This window comes from Corvus hawaiiensis, chromosome 3 (genome assembly GCF_020740725.1).
Source record: "Corvus hawaiiensis isolate bCorHaw1 chromosome 3, bCorHaw1.pri.cur, whole genome shotgun sequence".
NCBI lineage: Eukaryota > Metazoa > Chordata > Aves > Passeriformes > Corvidae > Corvus > Corvus hawaiiensis.
Genome location: NC_063215.1, coordinates 89,600,496 through 89,619,427, shown reverse-complemented (window position 1 = coordinate 89,619,427; position 18,932 = coordinate 89,600,496). Strand labels below are relative to the sequence as shown.

Here is an 18,932-nt window from a genome sequence, read left to right as displayed (position 1 = left end):
GTCCGAAGAGAAGCTCCGTGTCTCCTGCGTTTTAATCTGAACTCTGAGTAAAAGAAACAGAGGCGGAGAAAGATAAAAAGAAGAGAAACAGAAAATTTAATACCTGCCAACCCAGACATTCTGTGATTTGGTGCTCCTTTCCAACTTCTCCTGTTGACTTGCGAAGGCTTTCATACCAACACCCTACCAAAGTGCTTGACCACTGAAGGATGGCCTACAATGCCCTTCCAGAATGTTCTCCAGGCAGCTCATGAAAGAGCATGATAACTCTAGAGGCCTGATGAACACCATCTCCTGCCTGTGTGGGCAGATGATTTGTGCAATGTACATCAGGAGAAAAGAGGAGAGGAGAGGAGAGGAGAGGAGAGGAGAGGAGAGGAGAGGAGAGGAGAGGAGAGGAGAGGAGAGGAGAGGAGAGGAGAGGAGAGGAGAGGAGAGGAGAAAAGAATGCCACTAGGACTTGAAAAAACAGGGTCCAGGGGAGGTAAATGACAGACAAAGGAGGACCAATATCTATTGTGGTTGGAGGGAAGGCATAAAAGAAAAATCATGCTTCTGTCATTTGTAATTTGGGAGGGAGGTCTTGCACAGATATTTTGTTCCGAGAGCCTGATCTTTGCCCTATCTGGGGAACATAGGAATTAAATATTAAGCAAATGCTTTGGTCTCACTGGAAAGCAGCTTGCACTTATCTGGAGCAAGTGAGGCCTTGGGCAAAATCCCATGTCAAACAGCACCTTGGGGAAACTGTGCAGATGGTTCTGGATAAAGAAATGCCATCTCAGTCCTTGAGCAAGTTGGGAAACAAGCTGCCTGAATGGCTGAGTATGGAGGAAACTGGCATGGCCCAGTAGAGCAGTGAGGACATTTTGAGAGCTCTGATGGGCTATGATGACCTGAGAGTCAGCTGTCCCACAGTGCTTGATGAGCAGAGCTGCCCTTCCAGCAGATGTGCTGCTGTGCAGGTACTGCTGTATTTGTGTCACTGTTTCTTCTCATTTCCTGACAGTGGTAGCACCTCAGGCGTCCCTAGGCCATCTCTCTGTGCTGTGACACAGCACAGTCCTTGCCAGGACTGTGCTGTGCACCCAGCAGTGCTCAGCAGATGTGCAAAGTGCAATACAAACCATAACCTTCCTGCATTCGCAGTCCAGTGCATGCAATCAAACCTGGGGAATGTAAAGGAATAAACAGGCACTCATAGCTGAGCTTCACTTTTACCTGGGCCTAAGTACGAATCACTGTAGTGACTGTGCCATAGGATGCCTTCAGTTTATTCAGGAAAGGCTGGGCAGACCTTTGAGTAAAGCACACACAAGATGCTAGTCTAATGTTTACAAAGCAGAAACCAGAAGAGCAGGATGGGAGCATGGTAAGCACATGGTCCTGAGGTATTCCAGGCGCTCAGAGTCAAACTCTGCTCTGCTATTCAAGACTCCATGGGACCTAAGGACTGCTGCTGGCCTCTGAGGAGTTCATTGAGGCTGTACTCATTTCTGTGGGTGCTGCAGGATTGTGTTCTGCACAGCATTGCAGGCTGGTGCTTTGGGACACTGCTGACTAAGGGCTTATGGAGCAGTGGGGACAAGGGAAAAATATCTCAAACTCAATAGATTCAGTAGAAAAAAAAATACCTTTCTGCATACAGGGTAGAATATGACCGTGCTGGTCACACTCAAACCCAAGAGCAGCTACAGGTTACAGTGGCTTTCCAATACCTGCCATAATTTCTTTCTTGTTTCACAGCTTAGTTTCTGTGGGAAGAGGGAATTCGCCCCAGAAGGAGGGAACCAGGACATTCTCTCTATTTCATTTCCCTCGGTGATTGTTTATTCTTGGGGAGCATCACTACCCATCCAGTTGTCAAAGCATCAGGTTGTCATAGTCAACGTCTTGGCCTTGGACCGTAACCGCAAGAAATGGAGGAGTTCACTTTGCTGTGGACCTTCTGGGTGTTGGCAATATTTGGAGATACAGTCCCATACTGGTGGTGCCTGTGTGGTCTAATTACCCTTTATTGCTACTCTCGCCTGCCCGCTTACTTCCGTGTTAATTTATGTGTCCCAAGATGCGTCTGTGCATCTGTTCCTTATTTCCTGGGTATGCATTTATTTTCTTGCTGAGTACTGAAAGGGAAGGAGATGAAATGCATTGAAGATCTTGATTTACAGCTTCAGCATTTCCCTAAATCTGTTAAGAACTGTGTTCTCATCTCCCCATCCTCTCTACCCTCTATGATAGCAGGGAAACATCCAGCATGGCAAGCTGGAACGCCAAAGCAGAGACGGATCTCTGCCACTTCACTGACCACAGCCGATAATGGGCACTATCTGCCCTGCACCCAGTCCTGAGTGTACTTTTGGTGATATCTTGACCCTCTAGTGCAGCATTGTACGCTCACCATTTGGTTCTTCAACAACTCTTCTGTGTTATTTTGAAGTTGATGACGTGACTGGTGGTGGTGATACACAGGGGCTAGTCTGGGATGCGGCTTGTCTAAGGCAAAGAGGAAAAGATGGGAGCAGGTCAGAGCAACTTCAGCTCAAACAGCCACTGCCCTGCCTGACCCCACGGCTGCCCAGCTGCCTCTTCCTTGTGGTGCTTTGCTACAAGGAAGAAACTTCTGTCAGTGGAACAGACCTAACCTGACTCCACAATGAATTTCATCACATTTCTTCTCCTTCACTTGCCGTGCTTTGACCAGCGATGCCTCATGTATGCAAGCCTGTGCTGCCAGAAGAGAGGGGATGACTCGCAGGCAAAGCTCAGGAGAGGATGATTCCCTGAACTGAGTGACACCCAGACTGCTCTGGGATGTCATAGCCCGGACTGGACTGTCCTATCCACTAAGCCTTTGTGTTTGGTTTTCCCTACCCAGTCAGTATCACAGGAGAAGCAGCTGCTGGTTGATCCAGAAGGTTGATGTCAGTGGTTGATTAGGAAAACTCTGTCAGCATGCAAGTGCCTCTCAATCCCTTGAAAAGGGACTTCTTTTGGTAGTGGGTCCTTTCTGGTTCCCCAACAGCACATACTTGCCAATCCATGCTGCTGTGATGAGAGGGGCTTGAGTCAGCTGGGAAAGCGCATCCAAGAAAGGTCACTGAGATAGGTCATCCCTTCCTGCTGCTTCTGAGGTCCTGTATGATGAGTAGCAAGCTTTCCCAAGCAGGGATTATGCCACTCTGGAGTTTACTGAACCATTTCTCCTGCGCTTCCCCAGGCCTTTCCTCTCAATTACATTAAAAGTCATGGGAAGAACATTTCTCAGCTTCTGGAAAAGTCTTTATTTAGGTTTATGGAGCAGCTTGCTTGAAAAGGTTGTGTCCAATCACTCTCCTCACTTCACCCTTGCCTGGGCATGGATGAGGAAAGGAAAAACAGAGACCATCTTGTGCCCTTGGTTGTTTTGGGGAATCCTGCCACTGCATGGGTCAAACCTGTATGGTTGGATCTTTGGGGACCAGTAGAGGTAGGAGAGGTCTGGAGGTCCTCTGGAAGGCTGCTGGAGGAGGCAGCAGGACTTGCATTCCTGACAAGGATAATTCCTGTTGGGGGACTGAAGAGCAAACATCCATTAGCTTTAATTTTGCTGGCAAAGGAAGGTGACAGGAACCTGGGAGAAGCTTCTCCCTCACCTGTGGCACATGGAAATTCCCTACCAGGCTGGCAGCCACACTTGGGTTGGAGGAGGGACCCCATGCATCCCTGGTGTCCCTCCTGGCAAAGCTGGCATAAGCCATTCATGGTGGTACACGAGCTGACGACTCCTGCAAGGCAGCCCAGTGTCATCCCCCTGCTGTGCCTGGCCTGAGGAGGCTGTGCCAGTTGAACCCAGCCTGCTTCTTGGAAAACCCCTGGCTGTGCCACGGGACTAAGTGAAATATCGTTTCCCAGCCTAATGGACAGATTGTTAAGTATATAATGATTTACCAGCTCTTTCACTGCAATAACTGTTCACACATTGTCTCTTTGCCTCTTTCACTGTTTTTATGATTCATGCTATTTAGTTGCTCAATTGACATTTCCAAAATGAGGTTTCTAAGCCCCAGACTTTCCTTCCTCCTCTCTCCCCTTTTCCTTTTGACAGTTTATAGGCCTGAGAGCAGTTTTTCCAATCATGATAATATCTTCATGTTTTGTTGACAAAAGGTCAACCTAGGAATAAGCCAAACTGGTTTTAGGAAAAATATTTGCTTTTTTAGTAAGGGGATGTGTGTAGGAGATCAAATTTATGAGGGTGAAATTGAATCTGGTTATTTGAAGGATTCTGAAATAAAAGCCTCCCACACACTCAAAAGGGGAAGAACCAGACTTATAAATTGCTTTAGGCTGAAGCAGAATGTGGAAATAAACTACGTTTCTGTGCAAAAGGTAATAGATCCAAAGAAAGAACTAAAACCAGAGCTTAAGAGACAGCAGCCCGTTCACTCCCTCATGCACAGTGCTCATTTCACACTATCATTCCTTACAGAAGAAAGGTCATCATTTTCCGCAGTATCTGACCTTCCAGTTCCTCAGCATCCACCCTTATCCATTGGTTGAACACTTGCTCAGACTCAAAAAGGAAAGATCCAGTAGCTTAACTGATCATGTAGCCAGGTAATCTCTTCTGCAGGATGATTTCTCTGGTTTGACTTTAGATTATAGTTCTAAAACAGGTCTTGTACCCCTTCTCATGAGAATGGCCCAGGCCAGGAACCCTACTCAGTTCAGGAGTAATTTGCATGAACAGCATTGCTGAACATGTGTTTGGAGGGTCCTGTCCCAAAGATCTTCTCTCTTTTCCCTAAAAGGATTAGCTAACAGTGCAACAGGTTAAGTTACAGTTTTCCATGCAGAATATGAAGAAGGAATGTGCCACATACATGCATATATATGTATCTTCATATATTTTAAAAGTCTATGTGTGAATGTGCATACACATATGTATATACATATGTATGAATTAGAATCATTCAGGCTGGAAAACCCCTCTGGAGGTGATCATATTTAATCCCTGGAAAGACAGCCTAACCTGGTTGTTCAGGCCCTTGTCCAGTTAAGTGCTGAGCCCTTCCAGATGTGAAGAAATTTTCCTGATTGGAATTTTCTTTCCTGCACCTTGTGACTGCTGCCTCTGTCCTACCACTGTGCACCTCTGAGGACAGTCTGACATACACACGTATGAATACATCTGCAGACCCACACGTGTACACATATAAACACACACACAAGGTTTCTTTTGTCCTTCCTCTGTGCATCCAAGGGATAACAAGCAAGTGGAGTCTTGCTCTGGCCCATTGCAGCTATTCCTGTTTCTAGTAAACTCTGAGTGACTGTAGGGAGGATCTGGCATTTTCTTCCTTCTCCTGCTGTTGCACAGCTCCAGTTCCTTTGTATTATTTAGACACATGCCCCCCTCATGGCTTAGGACATGACATTTCTTTCCTCTTTAAGCATGATTATTACAAAACACAAATTGGAGCAAGAACTACAGTTAAATAAAACCTTCTTTAATGAAGTCCCATTGACACTGGATGCTTGTTAAAAAGCACAACAGAACATTAAGCAAGTCTTTGCAGCTATTAGAAAGGAAGACAAGCCATTAGTAAAGGAGTTCAACTGGTTTGGGTTAACGCTACTGTCATGCATGACACATTTTGACAATTTCTAGATAAAGAGGCAGGATACAACAATGAAATCCAATTTGCTGGAGATTTTATATTATTTTAAGACAAGATAACAATATTGTTTTTAGATACTCAGTATTGTTTGTAGATATTCTGCCTCTCTTTCTGTATGTAGCCACCACAGATCAGCACTATAGGACTGGAGATAAGCTATCATCAAATCCTGCTGGACAAAGGACTTGCTTGGGCATAGCTGCATATGTCTTGGGCTTAGAGCCATTAAGAAGAATGAGGCCAAACTCTCTCCCAGCACAGAGGCAAAAATGATGAAGCTGCTTGATTGTGAAATAATCTTCTTGCTGGGAAAGCTGCTTGGGATTTCATAGTTGTTCTGTCCCCAAACACACCACAGCTGGTGTGACCTAGCCTGTGAAAGGATGATTAGAGAGAAATATATGACTAGTGTTCACAGGCATGGAATCTATTTCTGATAGAGGTAAATGGAGATTAATCTATCTGTACCTGTGGAGCTCCCAGCCAATTTTCTTCCTAATTGATGTTAGAGGTTTTTTTATTCATGCTGTTCTCATTTTTAACATGAAGCAATCATACAGTCAGAGCTGTAACCTCTCACCATTATGCTTTACCCTAAGAAGACCACATCACATTTGTCTTTGAAGAACAACCAGGGCTTATTCCAAGAGGATTTTAGTTACCCCAGTGCCACAACAGCTAACTAGTGTAATTTTTTGGGCATAATAAAATTGTATCTCCTGCCCATTTGCTTTCAGGGGCCTATCTAAGTATATAGACAGCTTTTGTGTAGTAATTTGACGCATAGCTTAAATTCTGCCATTTTCTACACAAGAGAGATCCGGTCATCCTCCCCTCTCTCCCTCCCACTCCAAACACCAACCCCATCTCCAGGGGGAGGAGACATTTGGTTGCACCAGGCTAACAAAGGTCTTCACAAAGGCCCTAAATGTACTGTCAGTGTCTTTCAGAGAGATCAGGGTTTTACTCACCGAGTACAGCTGCATTTCTGTGAAATTGGACACATTTTACTGCTGGATGTGTCGGGCAGGAAGAGGTAAATGCCATAGGGAAGTCAGAGATTGGGAGTGGGTCAGGGTGCAATCGTAGTAGCTGATTCTGCTTGGGCCAGAGCCTAAAATGTTTAATACTTGTCTGTGTGTTTTGAGCAGTTGAGGAGAATGTGCAGTGCATCAGTGCTTCACAACGTCTCCTTGTCTGACTGCTTTGCAAGAGCAGATGACAGTTCTCAGGCAAATCTGCTAATTTGGAGGGAGAAAACAGTTTCATCTGTCTTGCAGCAAGACACCTGAGAAGCCAAGGGAGCTGTTTCAGGAGAAAGCACAGAGAAGGTCTGTGTACTTACAGCTGTGCTTTCAACACTGGAAAATAAATCATCTTTCCACCACAGACCCCATTATAGTTACCCTCACATGTAAGAGCAATTAGAATGTTACTGCCTTGCTGTCATGGAGCAGCCTGAATTGCTGTTTGAAGAGGTGTAATGGGAGTGGGGTGATTATTTGTGGTTGGGGAATAAGGGTATGAATGAGTGAGTTATGAGATTTCAGATAAATAATCCTCTGGCTTTTTGCAAAGAAGTGTCGTCCCACCCCATCACAAGCTGACAGCTCTGCCATTTCCTGCCTGAAGAAATTCATAAGAGCAAATCTCAACTCTTCCCTGACTCCTCTCTGATGAGGGACAAGAAGAAGGGAGAAATTTGGCAGCAGCTGTTTAGTGTTGTGCCACTTCATACTGCTGGCTCAGACCCCAGCAGCCTGCTCAGTTCTGCCCGAATGGCAAACACAGCTCCTGCCCAGGACAGCTGCCACAGTGGGAGCCAGCCCTTCCTGGCAGAGGTAAGGGCACAAGATGGAGCTAAACCCGATTTAGCCACAGATACTGTCCACTTTGTTCTGTGCTAGAAGGACCCCCCAGAAAGAAAGATGTGACAGATTCCAAAGAAAAGGAGCAGCTAGGAGACAACTGTGTGTGTCCCCCTGCCCCACTCTACTTTCCCAAAAGAAAACAAACCCAAAAAATTGTTTCAGGTTCCACTGGGATTGGAGGCTCCTCTCAAAACTTTGAAATACAAATTCAGATTCAGTTTCTGCTTGATGGATGGAAAAAAATAATGGTTCAGGCTGGTTTCTGGTTAAGTTCAACTCCCAGCAGAACCACCTGTGCAACTCAAGAGCAGGACAAAAGTATGAAGGGGGTGTTTTGCCATATGGATAAGTAGAGTTGGGCTTGAGAATGAAGAGGAATAAAGAAAGAGGCTCAGCACAACGATGTCCTGTCCCATGGGAAACAATTAAGCTTGAACTGAATTCAATATACAGGAAAAGCAACAGCGGAACAGAGAAGCAGCAGTAGCAGCAAACAGTCTGGTGTGAGAAAGATACAAGATCAAGTTAAATCAGGAAAGCTATTGTGAAGGGATGGCTTCAAGAGGTATCTGCTAGTCCCTGGCTTCTGCATGAAAAGAAAATGATCAGAAGAAACTCTAAGAAGTCACTGGATAAATCTTTCCCTTTAGGAACTGCCCTTTTGGAGCAAACTCTGCTCTGCTTGTATTACACATGCCAGCTCTTAAAACCTTCCATGTGTATGAAGAGTTTTGATTCACATGAACATCGATTTTTGTCATTGCATTTAAGCCAAAGTACTGCACACACTGCCTATCAGCCATAGGTCAAGGCTTCAGCCTTGTATATCATTGTATGCAGGGGTATAAACATGATCCATACAACAAGAGAACCTCTTTGCCTTGGGTCTTGGGGTGCTGGTGAGCCTTCTAATGAGCACCCTCATCATCGTTCAAGCACCCTCATCACTTGGGCCAGCACAGGTGAGTTTTGATCTGCTGTTCCATGAGCCTAATCTCCATTAGATTTCCCTTGAGCAGTCACCTGCAGGTGGATTCATATCATATGCCATGCTTAGCCTACATATCTCATTTCTGGGTGTTACAAGAAACTGGATTAGAAACAGGTACTCAGCATAAACAGGTGAGCTGCTTAAAATGCCCTAAGACTGCAGTTTCAGCAGGCTGCATCCAGCAAAAGAATAAACTTGAGTTTCAAGTGGTTTAACAGGTCAAAGCAGAGGAACAAAGTAATATATTCATGGTTGAAAGTGTGCATACACCTGCATATACATCCACACAGCTGCACAATCAACAAAACACTTCCACAATTTAAAAGCATAATTAAGCAAATCAGGCTGATATATAGGTATTTTCTTTGACTTAAAGAACATTTTTAGCGTCTTACCTCACATTCACTTCACTGAAAATGAAACTGAGAACTCTTAAGACAGCGTTTCATTTTCAGAATGTAAAAAAATTAACCTAAAAATGTCTCCCCATATCAAGTCTACAGCTATGCTGTGTATTCTGTACCTCAGAACAGCAGAATGTGATGCTACACAGGTATCAAAAATATATACTCTTTATGCATAGAACCGCAGCCAGCTGCCCAAACATTAGGTGCTCAAGGGCCTTAGGGCATTGATGCCTCATAAATTTGGGAGTATTTATTAGGTGAATACAGAACTGGAAGTTTTGTAGCAGTGGAAAGTAAGTATGATAATGAGGTAAACACATGTTCCAAAGAAAATACGAGCTAATCGTGCCCTCTGTGCAGGAGACAGCAGCTTTAAACAATCACTTTGGGAATGGTGGAGCAAGGCCTGCGAGCTGCTACAGGATGGGCAGCTCGTTAATGACATCTCTCTATGTCCTGGAGATTTTTAGTGCTGTAAACCCAGTTTGACTGGGTTAACCAAATAGGCGTTCTGCTTCTTTGAATGCTTGGAGAATCTTATGAATACTCCTTTCTGTTCTAAAAAGTGGAGTGTTACATGTAGCTTCAGTTTTCCTTAGATAAGTAAGAGGAAGCATCCTTCAGGCACCATAACCACAGGTACCCGGGTACAGCCGGGATTCCTCCTTGGGTCGGAGGACACATCAGGTGGGGTGAGGTCTGTGCATCGTGAGCTCCATCTGGAGGTTGTTTGCTGTAATCTGTGCTTTCGGAAGAAATGGAGAGAAAATGCAGCAGTGCTGGGCCAAAGTCACCAAGTCATCTAGAAAAAAATGACCTTGCAAACCAGCAGGAAACCGCACATTTTTGCCGTGGAGTTAGTGCCAGATGCCCCATGGGATGAAGGAGTCCAAAGGAAAATTGAAGGTGAATGAGAGCTTAAGGAGACACGTGGACTTTAGTCAGCTGCTTAATGACACAAGTTTCAGGGCTACGCTTCTCTAAGGCCAGAGGCTATAATGGCTGCTCCGCTGTCAGCCAGCTTCTGAAAGAAAAAACACGTCTGCAATTAACTACCCAGGGTGTTAAACTGATGTGCAAGCAGAATTTTCATTTTCATAGACTCTTTACATTTTTTAGTCATGAAACTAAGCAGTCTTCCCTAACTTGTGGGTGTCAAGGGCTACAAAAGTTATTTCCTCCATTTTTTCAGCACTGTTTAAAATCAGAGTTACATAGGCCCTCTTCCACAAGGGGATTATTAGAGGGTGCACAGTGTGGTGCCTAAGGAAAAAAAAGCAATTCTTGACATGCACACAGACCATCAGGAGATCTTTGACTTGCAGGAAGAGCTGGGCTACTATTGCCAGCAAGATGTAAAAATTTGGAGGGAGGCCTGCAGATCATACAGAGAGATGATTATGGTGATGGCCTGTCACACAGTGGATGAGAAAGAAAGTGATGAAAAGGTGAAGCTTTATTGCTTTGTAGATCCCTTTCTGTGTAATATGGTGACCTCTACTCCCATGTCCATGTACTGGTTTATAGCTCTTATTGGAGGAAAAAGGTATTTGACAAATGACATACGTACCTGGCCCAAAAGGAGAATATTCAAACCTGTCATGCATTGCACAGCTGTTGGGCATCAAGTGAGAAACTGCTTCTGGGGTGGCAAAGTGATCAGCAATGGGAGGACAACAACTTTCAAATATAATGGGTGCTTTTTCCATGGTTTTATTGAATGCCACTATGAAAATGACTGGAACCATCCAGTGGGGACGACCTTTGGGTGTTCATCTTACACAATCAAATGAAAGATGGATGGCCTAACGAAAGCAGGGTTTACCATCAGATCCAGATGGGAGCACAAGTGAGCTGCTATGAAAAGAAACAGATGGGGAGCTCATGGTCTTAGCCAGGACCAAACTGTCCAGGCCCTTATCCCCAGAGATGTGTTTTCTGGCAGCAGGTCAATGCCATTTGTCTGTACTACAAAGCAGCCCCTGATGAAAAGATACACTGACCACCTACTTTAGACTGGTAAAAATAAAGGTGTACTTACATGGGCTCTTTTCCCTAGTGCTTCTCATGAGCATAAATGGAAAATTATTATTTTCCCTGTCTGAAACCTGGCAGGCCTGCTGCTGATGAATAGAAGTCCCTTGCAGTTGCCTGGTATACCCTGGAACTGAACAAGGTTCTGGGGAAGGGCTACAGCTGTGAAACCCATGAGGTCTGGCATTTTGAATAGAGAGGCCTTTCCTTGCATTACATAAAGATATGCCTCTGCCAGAAGCAGGAAGCTTTAGGCTGCCCAGCCTGGTGTGCACATGCAGACAAAACCCTGCTACATATGCTGAGGATTACAGGCAGAAAGATGCTGTTTTGTAGCTTGAGCTTGTTAAGTAAGGAGTTGTATGGTTATCCCTTCACCCCAGCTTCTAACGTGCCCTCCTGTGATTTGTCTATGAGGATGCAGCCACTGGCTGGTGGAAGCACACCAAAGGATGTGTGTCCTTGATTTGCAAGACTGCAATTTCTACAGTTTTCCTTGCCCCTGTATGGTTGTGCCTACAGCCATTTAAAACCTCAGACATCCTGCATGACCATGCCTTTACCACAGCACAGGCTCTGGGACAATCCTGAGTCACCCAGGGGATTCTCCCAGACAAAGATTATTTATTTAGGTGAGCTGATGAGTGATGGCCGTGTTACTGAGCTGGAGGCTACAGGTCCCAAGTGCTGCTTAGAAATTCAAAGCTGGACTTGAACTGCAACAAACAGAAGAGATTCATTTTTCTGTCCGAGCCCAGAGGGGCTGGGCAAGGACAGGAAGGTCGGGCAGTGCTCCCAGGATCCTGGCAGTCCCTTGCTGGCCTCCTTGCAGGACTCCATAGCCCTGGGGCACACTCCAGCTTACTCACACTCCCTTGGTCTCTTCAACTCCCCCCCACCCCAAAGAGGACTTTATGTGCAGGCTCAGAAGGTTGGGGAACATGGACTTGCCCTTTGCTTGTTTGATTACTTCCATTCACACTGCCATGAGGAGGTTGCCCTTGCTGGGGGGGGGGGGGGAACTGTCTGCACCAATGGACCCTGGGGTACAGGGAAAACACTAGGAGCTTCCAAGAAGCTTCCACTTGTCACCTCTCTATAAAGATGCCTGTTTGCTCTTTGAACCTAACTTCATTTGTGTCTCGAACAATTTTTGATGGCAAAGAATTTCATAGCCTAATCACACAGACATTCAAAACGATATTAGTGATAAGCCAAGAGCAAGCATGCCTTGAACTGCACCAAGATGGCACTTTGCTCATGTTGCGACACGAGAAGAACACACTTCATTACAGGCTTTCCCAGGATATCCTTCCATCTGTTTCTTCTGTTACTCCCTGACTCAAGATAAGCAGTGCCAGCCTCTTCAGTTCTTTGGCATTGCTGGACCTTTATAACATTGTACACTCACCATTTCCTGTCCACTCCATACCAGGTATTCCAACAGCTGCACGAGGAAGAAATGAAAACAATTTCCTTTGCAAAACAGAAATTTTTCTTTTTTCCATAGGAAAGGAAAAAAAAGTACCCTCAAGTTTTAAGTGGTGTTTACCATGACAGTATTTTCAAACAGCAGCCACAGAAACAAACCGTAGTGTTTCTTATTTTAATTGCATAAACCCAACATGAATAAATTTTATCAAGCCTGTAAGTATACAGATGTGTATTCTTTTAACATTTTTGTCTACTTTTATTTACAAAAGGAAAAATGAACCTACAGTTTCAAGCCAAACAAAAAAAAAACAACAAACAAGGCTAAAAGTGAAAGAAGAGGCAGAAGAATGTGTGGGCTTTTACTTTAAAAAAGTATCTGGAAGACAAACAGAGGACACACATGGAGAGCTAAGAGCCAGAGCAGCTGCTGATGCCCTTGAATTTGAAACAGCATTTGAAAACCCAAGTCTCTTATCCCTCACTTCACATGTAGTTAAAGAGACCAAAGCAGAGAGTGTTCCTTCAAGCCTCAGATGTACTCTGGGGCACTGGATGCTTAATAGCCATATTTTTCATTGAGATGAGTCTTGCCATCACCACTTTGACCTAATGGACAAAGAGGAAGAGTTGCATTATTCCTTTATCCCCTCATCTAAGAGAAACGTGTATCCCTGTATGAAATAGTCTCTAGATAGCACCAGGCATACAAGCACAGAGGATAAAAAGGCTGCATATTGCAATGTGTCTTTTGATTTACACTTACAGTTCATTTCAATTTTACTAAGTCTCAAGATTACATCAGGTACTCCTGGTTTTGTGGTTGTTTTGTTTGGGTTTTTTTTCTGGAGTCCTCATAACGACAGCTTAGAAGGAACATTTTACTATTTATTAGCAGGCAGAGATAGAAAACAGAGCTCCCTCTTATGGACACAGATTGCTTAACTATCCCAGATCAGACCTGAATCCAGTATTCTGTTCCTGTGGATTCATATGCCAGAGATGTGCAGTCTTTTCATTGAAGCATGATTCACTAAATTACAGTTTTCTTCAGTGAAATTTATTCTTATTTCTATAACCTTGCAACAGCCTTACAAAAATTATAGTAATGAATTTATGAAGTGAAGGCTAAGCTTTGAACTTACTCTGAAAACCTCAATGCATGAAAATGAGTTTTCTATTTTAGAGGAACTGAACATTCATTACCCTGTTTAAGAGTAACTTCACCTAGCTAAAAACACCCTGGAACTAAAAAAAAAAAAAAATTATTCAAGTTTAACATATGTTGGATGAGTGCATCAATTATTCAGTGCCTTCACCAAAGCATTATCAAGACTTTTCGCCAAAACAAATGTGTTTGTATCCAATGTTTTTGCAAAAAACCTGCAAAGAAGCATTTTTGGATTTCACAGACTTCAGTGAAAACTGAGAATACTAAAATTGCTGGAGCATTTATCCCTAGGGAAGGTTTGAGCTTGTCTTTCAACTAGATCATCATACCACCATGTGTGAATGCAGTTAGCTCTCCGAGGTGTTACAAAACTGAAAAACAAACTTCAGGTGTATCTCTCCATTGCCATGAAGCTACTACAGATATGGTCTGTATTTCACTGCAGGACTTGCATGACCATACAACAAACATGGGGCATAATATGCCACAAAACGTCAGGTTCTGGGTGAAGTATTCCTGAATTAGCTTTTTCTCAAGGGTTTACAAGGACATCCTGACAACTTATTAGGAAGATTCCTGAGTTATGAGACTAAAACCAGTAAGGAAATGGTTGATACCTGCAGGAGGAATCCATATGCAGTAGTCTGGGTCATCATCTGGGTACTGTGAGGAAAAAAAAGGTTGTTGGACCTGCGAAGAGAGTGAAGATTTTTTAAGGTGCTGCACTCCTCCACCAATGTGTCAGAGCCACTAAACCTCTCATTAATTCAGAGACAAATACTGAGAGGGTTATTTCTACAAGAGTCAGGGATGAAAACAGTAATACAAAAGAAACATCAAACCCTCAAACAGACCCAGTTCATTTCTATTAGTCACAGACTAGCAGAAATGCTGGTTAGCAGGGACCTCTGGAGGTCATCCAGCCCAATTTTCCCCTCAAAACAGAACCTGTTCACTTCAGGACAGTATAAACCTAATGTTTGGTGGTATCATTTGACATAGGATTTCTTTATGCAGGGGAAGGCTTTAGAGTAGGATTTTCAATAAGTGCTTTACTGATTTCAATGCACAATGCCACTGAAAACTTAGGGTTTAAGGTGACTTTCAAACTGGAATTTATAAAAGTTCAGCTGTTATATAAGGACAGCTTGGTTTTCAAAAAGAAAAGAATTTTTTCAGGTCTCACTGGCATCTTGAAATGTTAAAGCAAACCAAAACAGGTCACTTGCAATGCAGTGGTTGACATAGCAGTATCTGTTTGTCCCTAGATTTTTAAGTTTTGCCACATCAGCATCATTTTCTCAACAACTTCTGTTTTCAACAACTACAGGTAAAAAAATCATACAACTGTAGAGTGCAAGACTTAAAAGCTCAGAATAACGCCAAGTTACTCAGCACTGATTTGCATTACTCTGTAGTATCATTACACAGTCTCAAGTTATGCAGTTGAAGCAAATTTTCATTCCCTCAAAAACTTTTCTTCCCCAAATTAACATCTAAAACAGCTTTTTTAGAAGACTAATGTTTTCCAAAACATGAGACTGCAGAGTTGCACAGCTTTTAAATCTGGCTTGTGAACAATCACTTGAAAATTGTTTTTCCAGTTTTACATGATTCAAAGTTATTGAAATATTACAAAAAAAAGAAAAAGCTGACTTCTGGTTGATACTTTCCATGCAAGATCTGAGCCCAAAGGCAGAGACAGCATGTGGAAAAAGTGATTTGTGATGGGAGAAGGAATACATCTAATACATCTGGCATTTGGAGAATGCTCAGTGTTAGAGCAAACTCTCTGCTGATGAGAGGTGCTGACTTGACTGCCTCAGCATGAAAAACTGCCTTGTCCTCCCATATTCATAAAAGTGGTAAAAATTGAGCTTTACCACTATAAATATACTCTTGATTTCTCTAGCATCTTTAGCAAGGCCAGCAACAAAAGACAGTTCTGAGGACTGTGCCTACCCAATCCCTGGGTCCTCTGCCAGGACTAACAAGGCAGCAGTCAGCACACACAGGATGCAGGGAACTGAGGTTCAGTAAGTGCGGCAGGGCTAAAATTAGATGGTCCCTACAAAGAAACTGCCCCAGTGGTCAGAACTCATGGTCCACCAAGTAGAGTCATCTCCTCTGATTGGAGTCAGCAGAAGGGTGGGATGGCAGTCAGCAGAAGGGTGGGATGCCCTCTAAAGAGAAGAGCCTCACAATAATCATTAGGCTGTCAGAGAAGATCCTTCCCAGCTCCAGGAAGGAGACAATTGACTGAGTCCCAAAATGTGCAAAGCTCATATACTTTACATTTTAATACAAATCTTATGCACAGGAGAAACATTACCTGGTACATCCACTCAAATTCAGTGACAACTTGGTTGCAAAAGACATTAATCTCTTAGACTCTTTTCCCATCTTACAGAGAAGGATGAGGTTTGATACAGACTAACTGCAGCTTTAGTACAGAGTGTTCTGTGTAAGCCAATATGTATTTCCCAGGCTACTCTCCAAGGAAAACTTTGCATTGACATTTCAAAGCCTGGAGAGAACCTATGTGCTATAACACTTGTGATACCGGAGAAGCAGCAATTAGTAAGTGCCAAGTGAAAAGGTGAAAAAAAAAAACTTTTGTGATTGAACAGAGAACCTCTAGCATGTCTGAAATGCTGTGCTTTGCCTTTTCAAAGACTCCACAATCTGTGTTCAATAGCAGAATATAGTTCTACATTTGGGTCTTAGTCAAGCAGAGAAGCACTATTATCACCAAGTTAGAGTCCATCAAATTGTTACTATTTCACTAAAAAAAAAGCCTAGAAATTATTTTCTCTCAAGCTGCAGGAGTCATAGTGTCATAACTGACCTTGCTTGAGCTATGGACTTTCTTAACTTTCTCAGATGTCTCTTCAGGTTCCTTATTTACTACCTTGGATGCTGGGAAGAAAGCAGATTTGTTTTATGACACAGCACAAATGACCAATTCTACAGAAATGAACTTACAGGAAGTTCACATAAAAATTAATACATCCATAAGGAAATCCAAGACATCTCACTGCACCACAATTCATACTTAAGAAAAATATTGCTGCACATCTTACTGTTTTTCCTAGATTTAACTTATGTTAAATACACTGTCAGTCATGTAACTGAATGCAGTTTAGTAAGATCCTCTACTAGTGATTCTGTAATGTTAACTTTAGTTAATGGCAGATGTTTATTTTCTAAAAGACACTATCTGTAATCCCTGCAGTGATTGATTTAGAAAGGAACGAGTAGGAAAAATGTGCAGGACTAATTTGCTTTAAAAAAACCCCAACAAAACAAACACCAAACTTCAGAGTTGATGGGTGAGAAGAATTCTTTGGTTTTCTTCCACTTCGTCTCTGAAATATTGATACTCTCATGGCTTAAGTGTATGGGTGAGATGATGAGGATAGATTCTTAGGAGTCTGAGTTATGAAAAAATAGAAAGGTCTTAAAAATCTCCACCATGTACACCCAACATTCTTCATTTTGAAGCTCTGATATTTGTGCATACATGCAGAGGCATCATCAAGGTCACTAGCAGACTATTACCTAATGTGTTATGTAGCATTTGTCACTTTATAAAAGGAAGTTCTGTCCTCCTGTAGTGTTAAGAGCTAGTGCAAAAGAATAAGGGAGTAAAAAGCATCATCATATTCTCCTAAATTAATTCTTGTTCTCACACTGTTTTTTTTAAAACAAAGGATCTCAAAGCAATTAATGACTATGAAAAGCAAGGAGAACTGTAGTGGAAGTGACTTGTCTTTACCATACACTTACCACTTCCCAAGCAAAACACAATCTTTCAGTTCAATCCTAGATTCTTTAGGCTCTAGATTAGGCCCAGTTTCCTTTGACCCACATTAGACAGTAAGCCCTTTAGTCAGTTTCTAAACCCACATGGTACTACAAAATGGTCTGTATTGTACTGTTCACCTTGGGATTTCTCTTGTGAGGGTCCTGTCTGAGATTCATTCCTCAGTACCTTTGGCTCAGGCAGAAAATCAACGCCTGTAACAGAAAAAAGAAAGAGCTCGGTGGGCACTGCAGTAACTTGAATGAGCAGATTGCATCCCTGAGACCAAGTGCAGAAGGGAACTCTTTGCTACATTTGTCTCAGGGAGAACTCAAAAGTCTTCCCAATTATTTCATCCACCAAGTCCACTGCAATACAATAAAGAAAATTCTGTGATCTGTTAGAACACTTTTCAGCAGCAACCTGTCCAGCATTAAGCCAAGAAGCTAGACCTAGCTTTCTGTTATCAAAAATATTGTTCAATGAGAAACATCATTACTCAGTTTTCAAATGCATCAGGCTGATACAGAAAAGGAGGGATTGGAGATACCTCAAAGATACCTTTCCATTACCACTTTTGAAATTGTTTTACCTCCTTACAAATGGATCTGAAGCTTTGCACAGACATTTGTTTTCTTATTATGTCACTTTTACTGCCAACAAAACATTGCAGTTGTTTTCATTTGGACAATCAATTTAATGGAAACAGGGCTTAACAAAATAGGACTTTCTTACATCCAGGAGATTTACTCTATTTTACCAAAAAGCATGAAACACTGACTGCCAAGCAGAGTTTCAGCTAGAACCATGTGATACTCAGCTGCTGCCACACAGACTCTGAACTCATGGCAAAAAAACTATGGAAAAGAAACAGGCTGGAGAACCTGTGACTCAAACATCTGATTCATATAGCTCTTAAAAAATCAGTAGTAACAGACTCATCTTCATTACTGAAAAAATCAGAAACAACAGTTTACCATCCTGAAGGGATTCTAGATTCTTGTTATTGCAAGGAGAGCCATCAGGAGCAAGACTTTCTTTTCCTGTTTCTTTCTCTGTTGTCATTTTAATTTCCAGGTTTGATACTCTGCTGTTTACTGCATCTGCTTCTTGCTGCTCTTCCATTTCTTCCTCTTCCTCCTCCTCCTCCTCCTCCTCCGGTCCATCATCTTTTGTTTTTAACAAGCTTTCAGGGATGTCTGGACGCTTAACAGGCAACTTCTGCAAGACAAAGACTTGTGCATCAGTGCCAAGAAAGAGGCAGCTGTCACAGATACTCATTACAGGAGAAAGCACACACACTACAGTCAGAGACAGCTGGTAAGGAAACACTCTCAGGATGACAAATAGTTAGGTTTTAAGGAAAAGTTATTCGTAGAGATGGAAGATGAAAAAATACATCCAGACCATAAACAAGAAGTACAGTCTTTTCATAAGAGGGACACTGGAAACTGAATGAATTGTGGATGTGATCCTGGTTATCAAGACAGAGAACAAGAAAAGGACCAGCTGTTGAAGTAGAGCACTGGTTCAACCTGATGCCCCCAGACTGTCTCTAT

General features: G+C 42.8%; 1 protein-coding gene across 4 annotated transcripts in view; it reads right to left on the bottom strand.

Moving 5' to 3' along the window:
- Positions 1–5,471: 5,471 nt before the first annotated feature.
- The window catches only part of LOC125322424 (solute carrier family 4 member 1 adaptor protein), a 23,538-nt gene continuing 10,077 nt past the window's right edge, over positions 5,472–18,932 (bottom strand). The window contains exons 10-14 of one of the 4 annotated variants that reach the window (XM_048296119.1): positions 18,351–18,594; positions 17,514–17,588; positions 16,417–16,487; positions 14,186–14,258; positions 5,472–9,956 (exon numbers count right to left, since the gene is read on the bottom strand). In XM_048296119.1, coding sequence (XP_048152076.1) covers positions 9,946–9,956; positions 14,186–14,258; positions 16,417–16,487; positions 17,514–17,588; positions 18,351–18,594 — 474 coding nt within the window. In that variant the 3' untranslated portion in view covers positions 5,472–9,945. Of the gene's footprint in view, positions 9,957–12,558; positions 13,007–14,185; positions 14,259–16,416; positions 16,488–17,513; positions 17,589–18,350; positions 18,595–18,932 lie in introns of those variants that run through there. The other 3 variants (XM_048296118.1, XM_048296121.1, XM_048296120.1) reach the window with 3 other exon arrangements.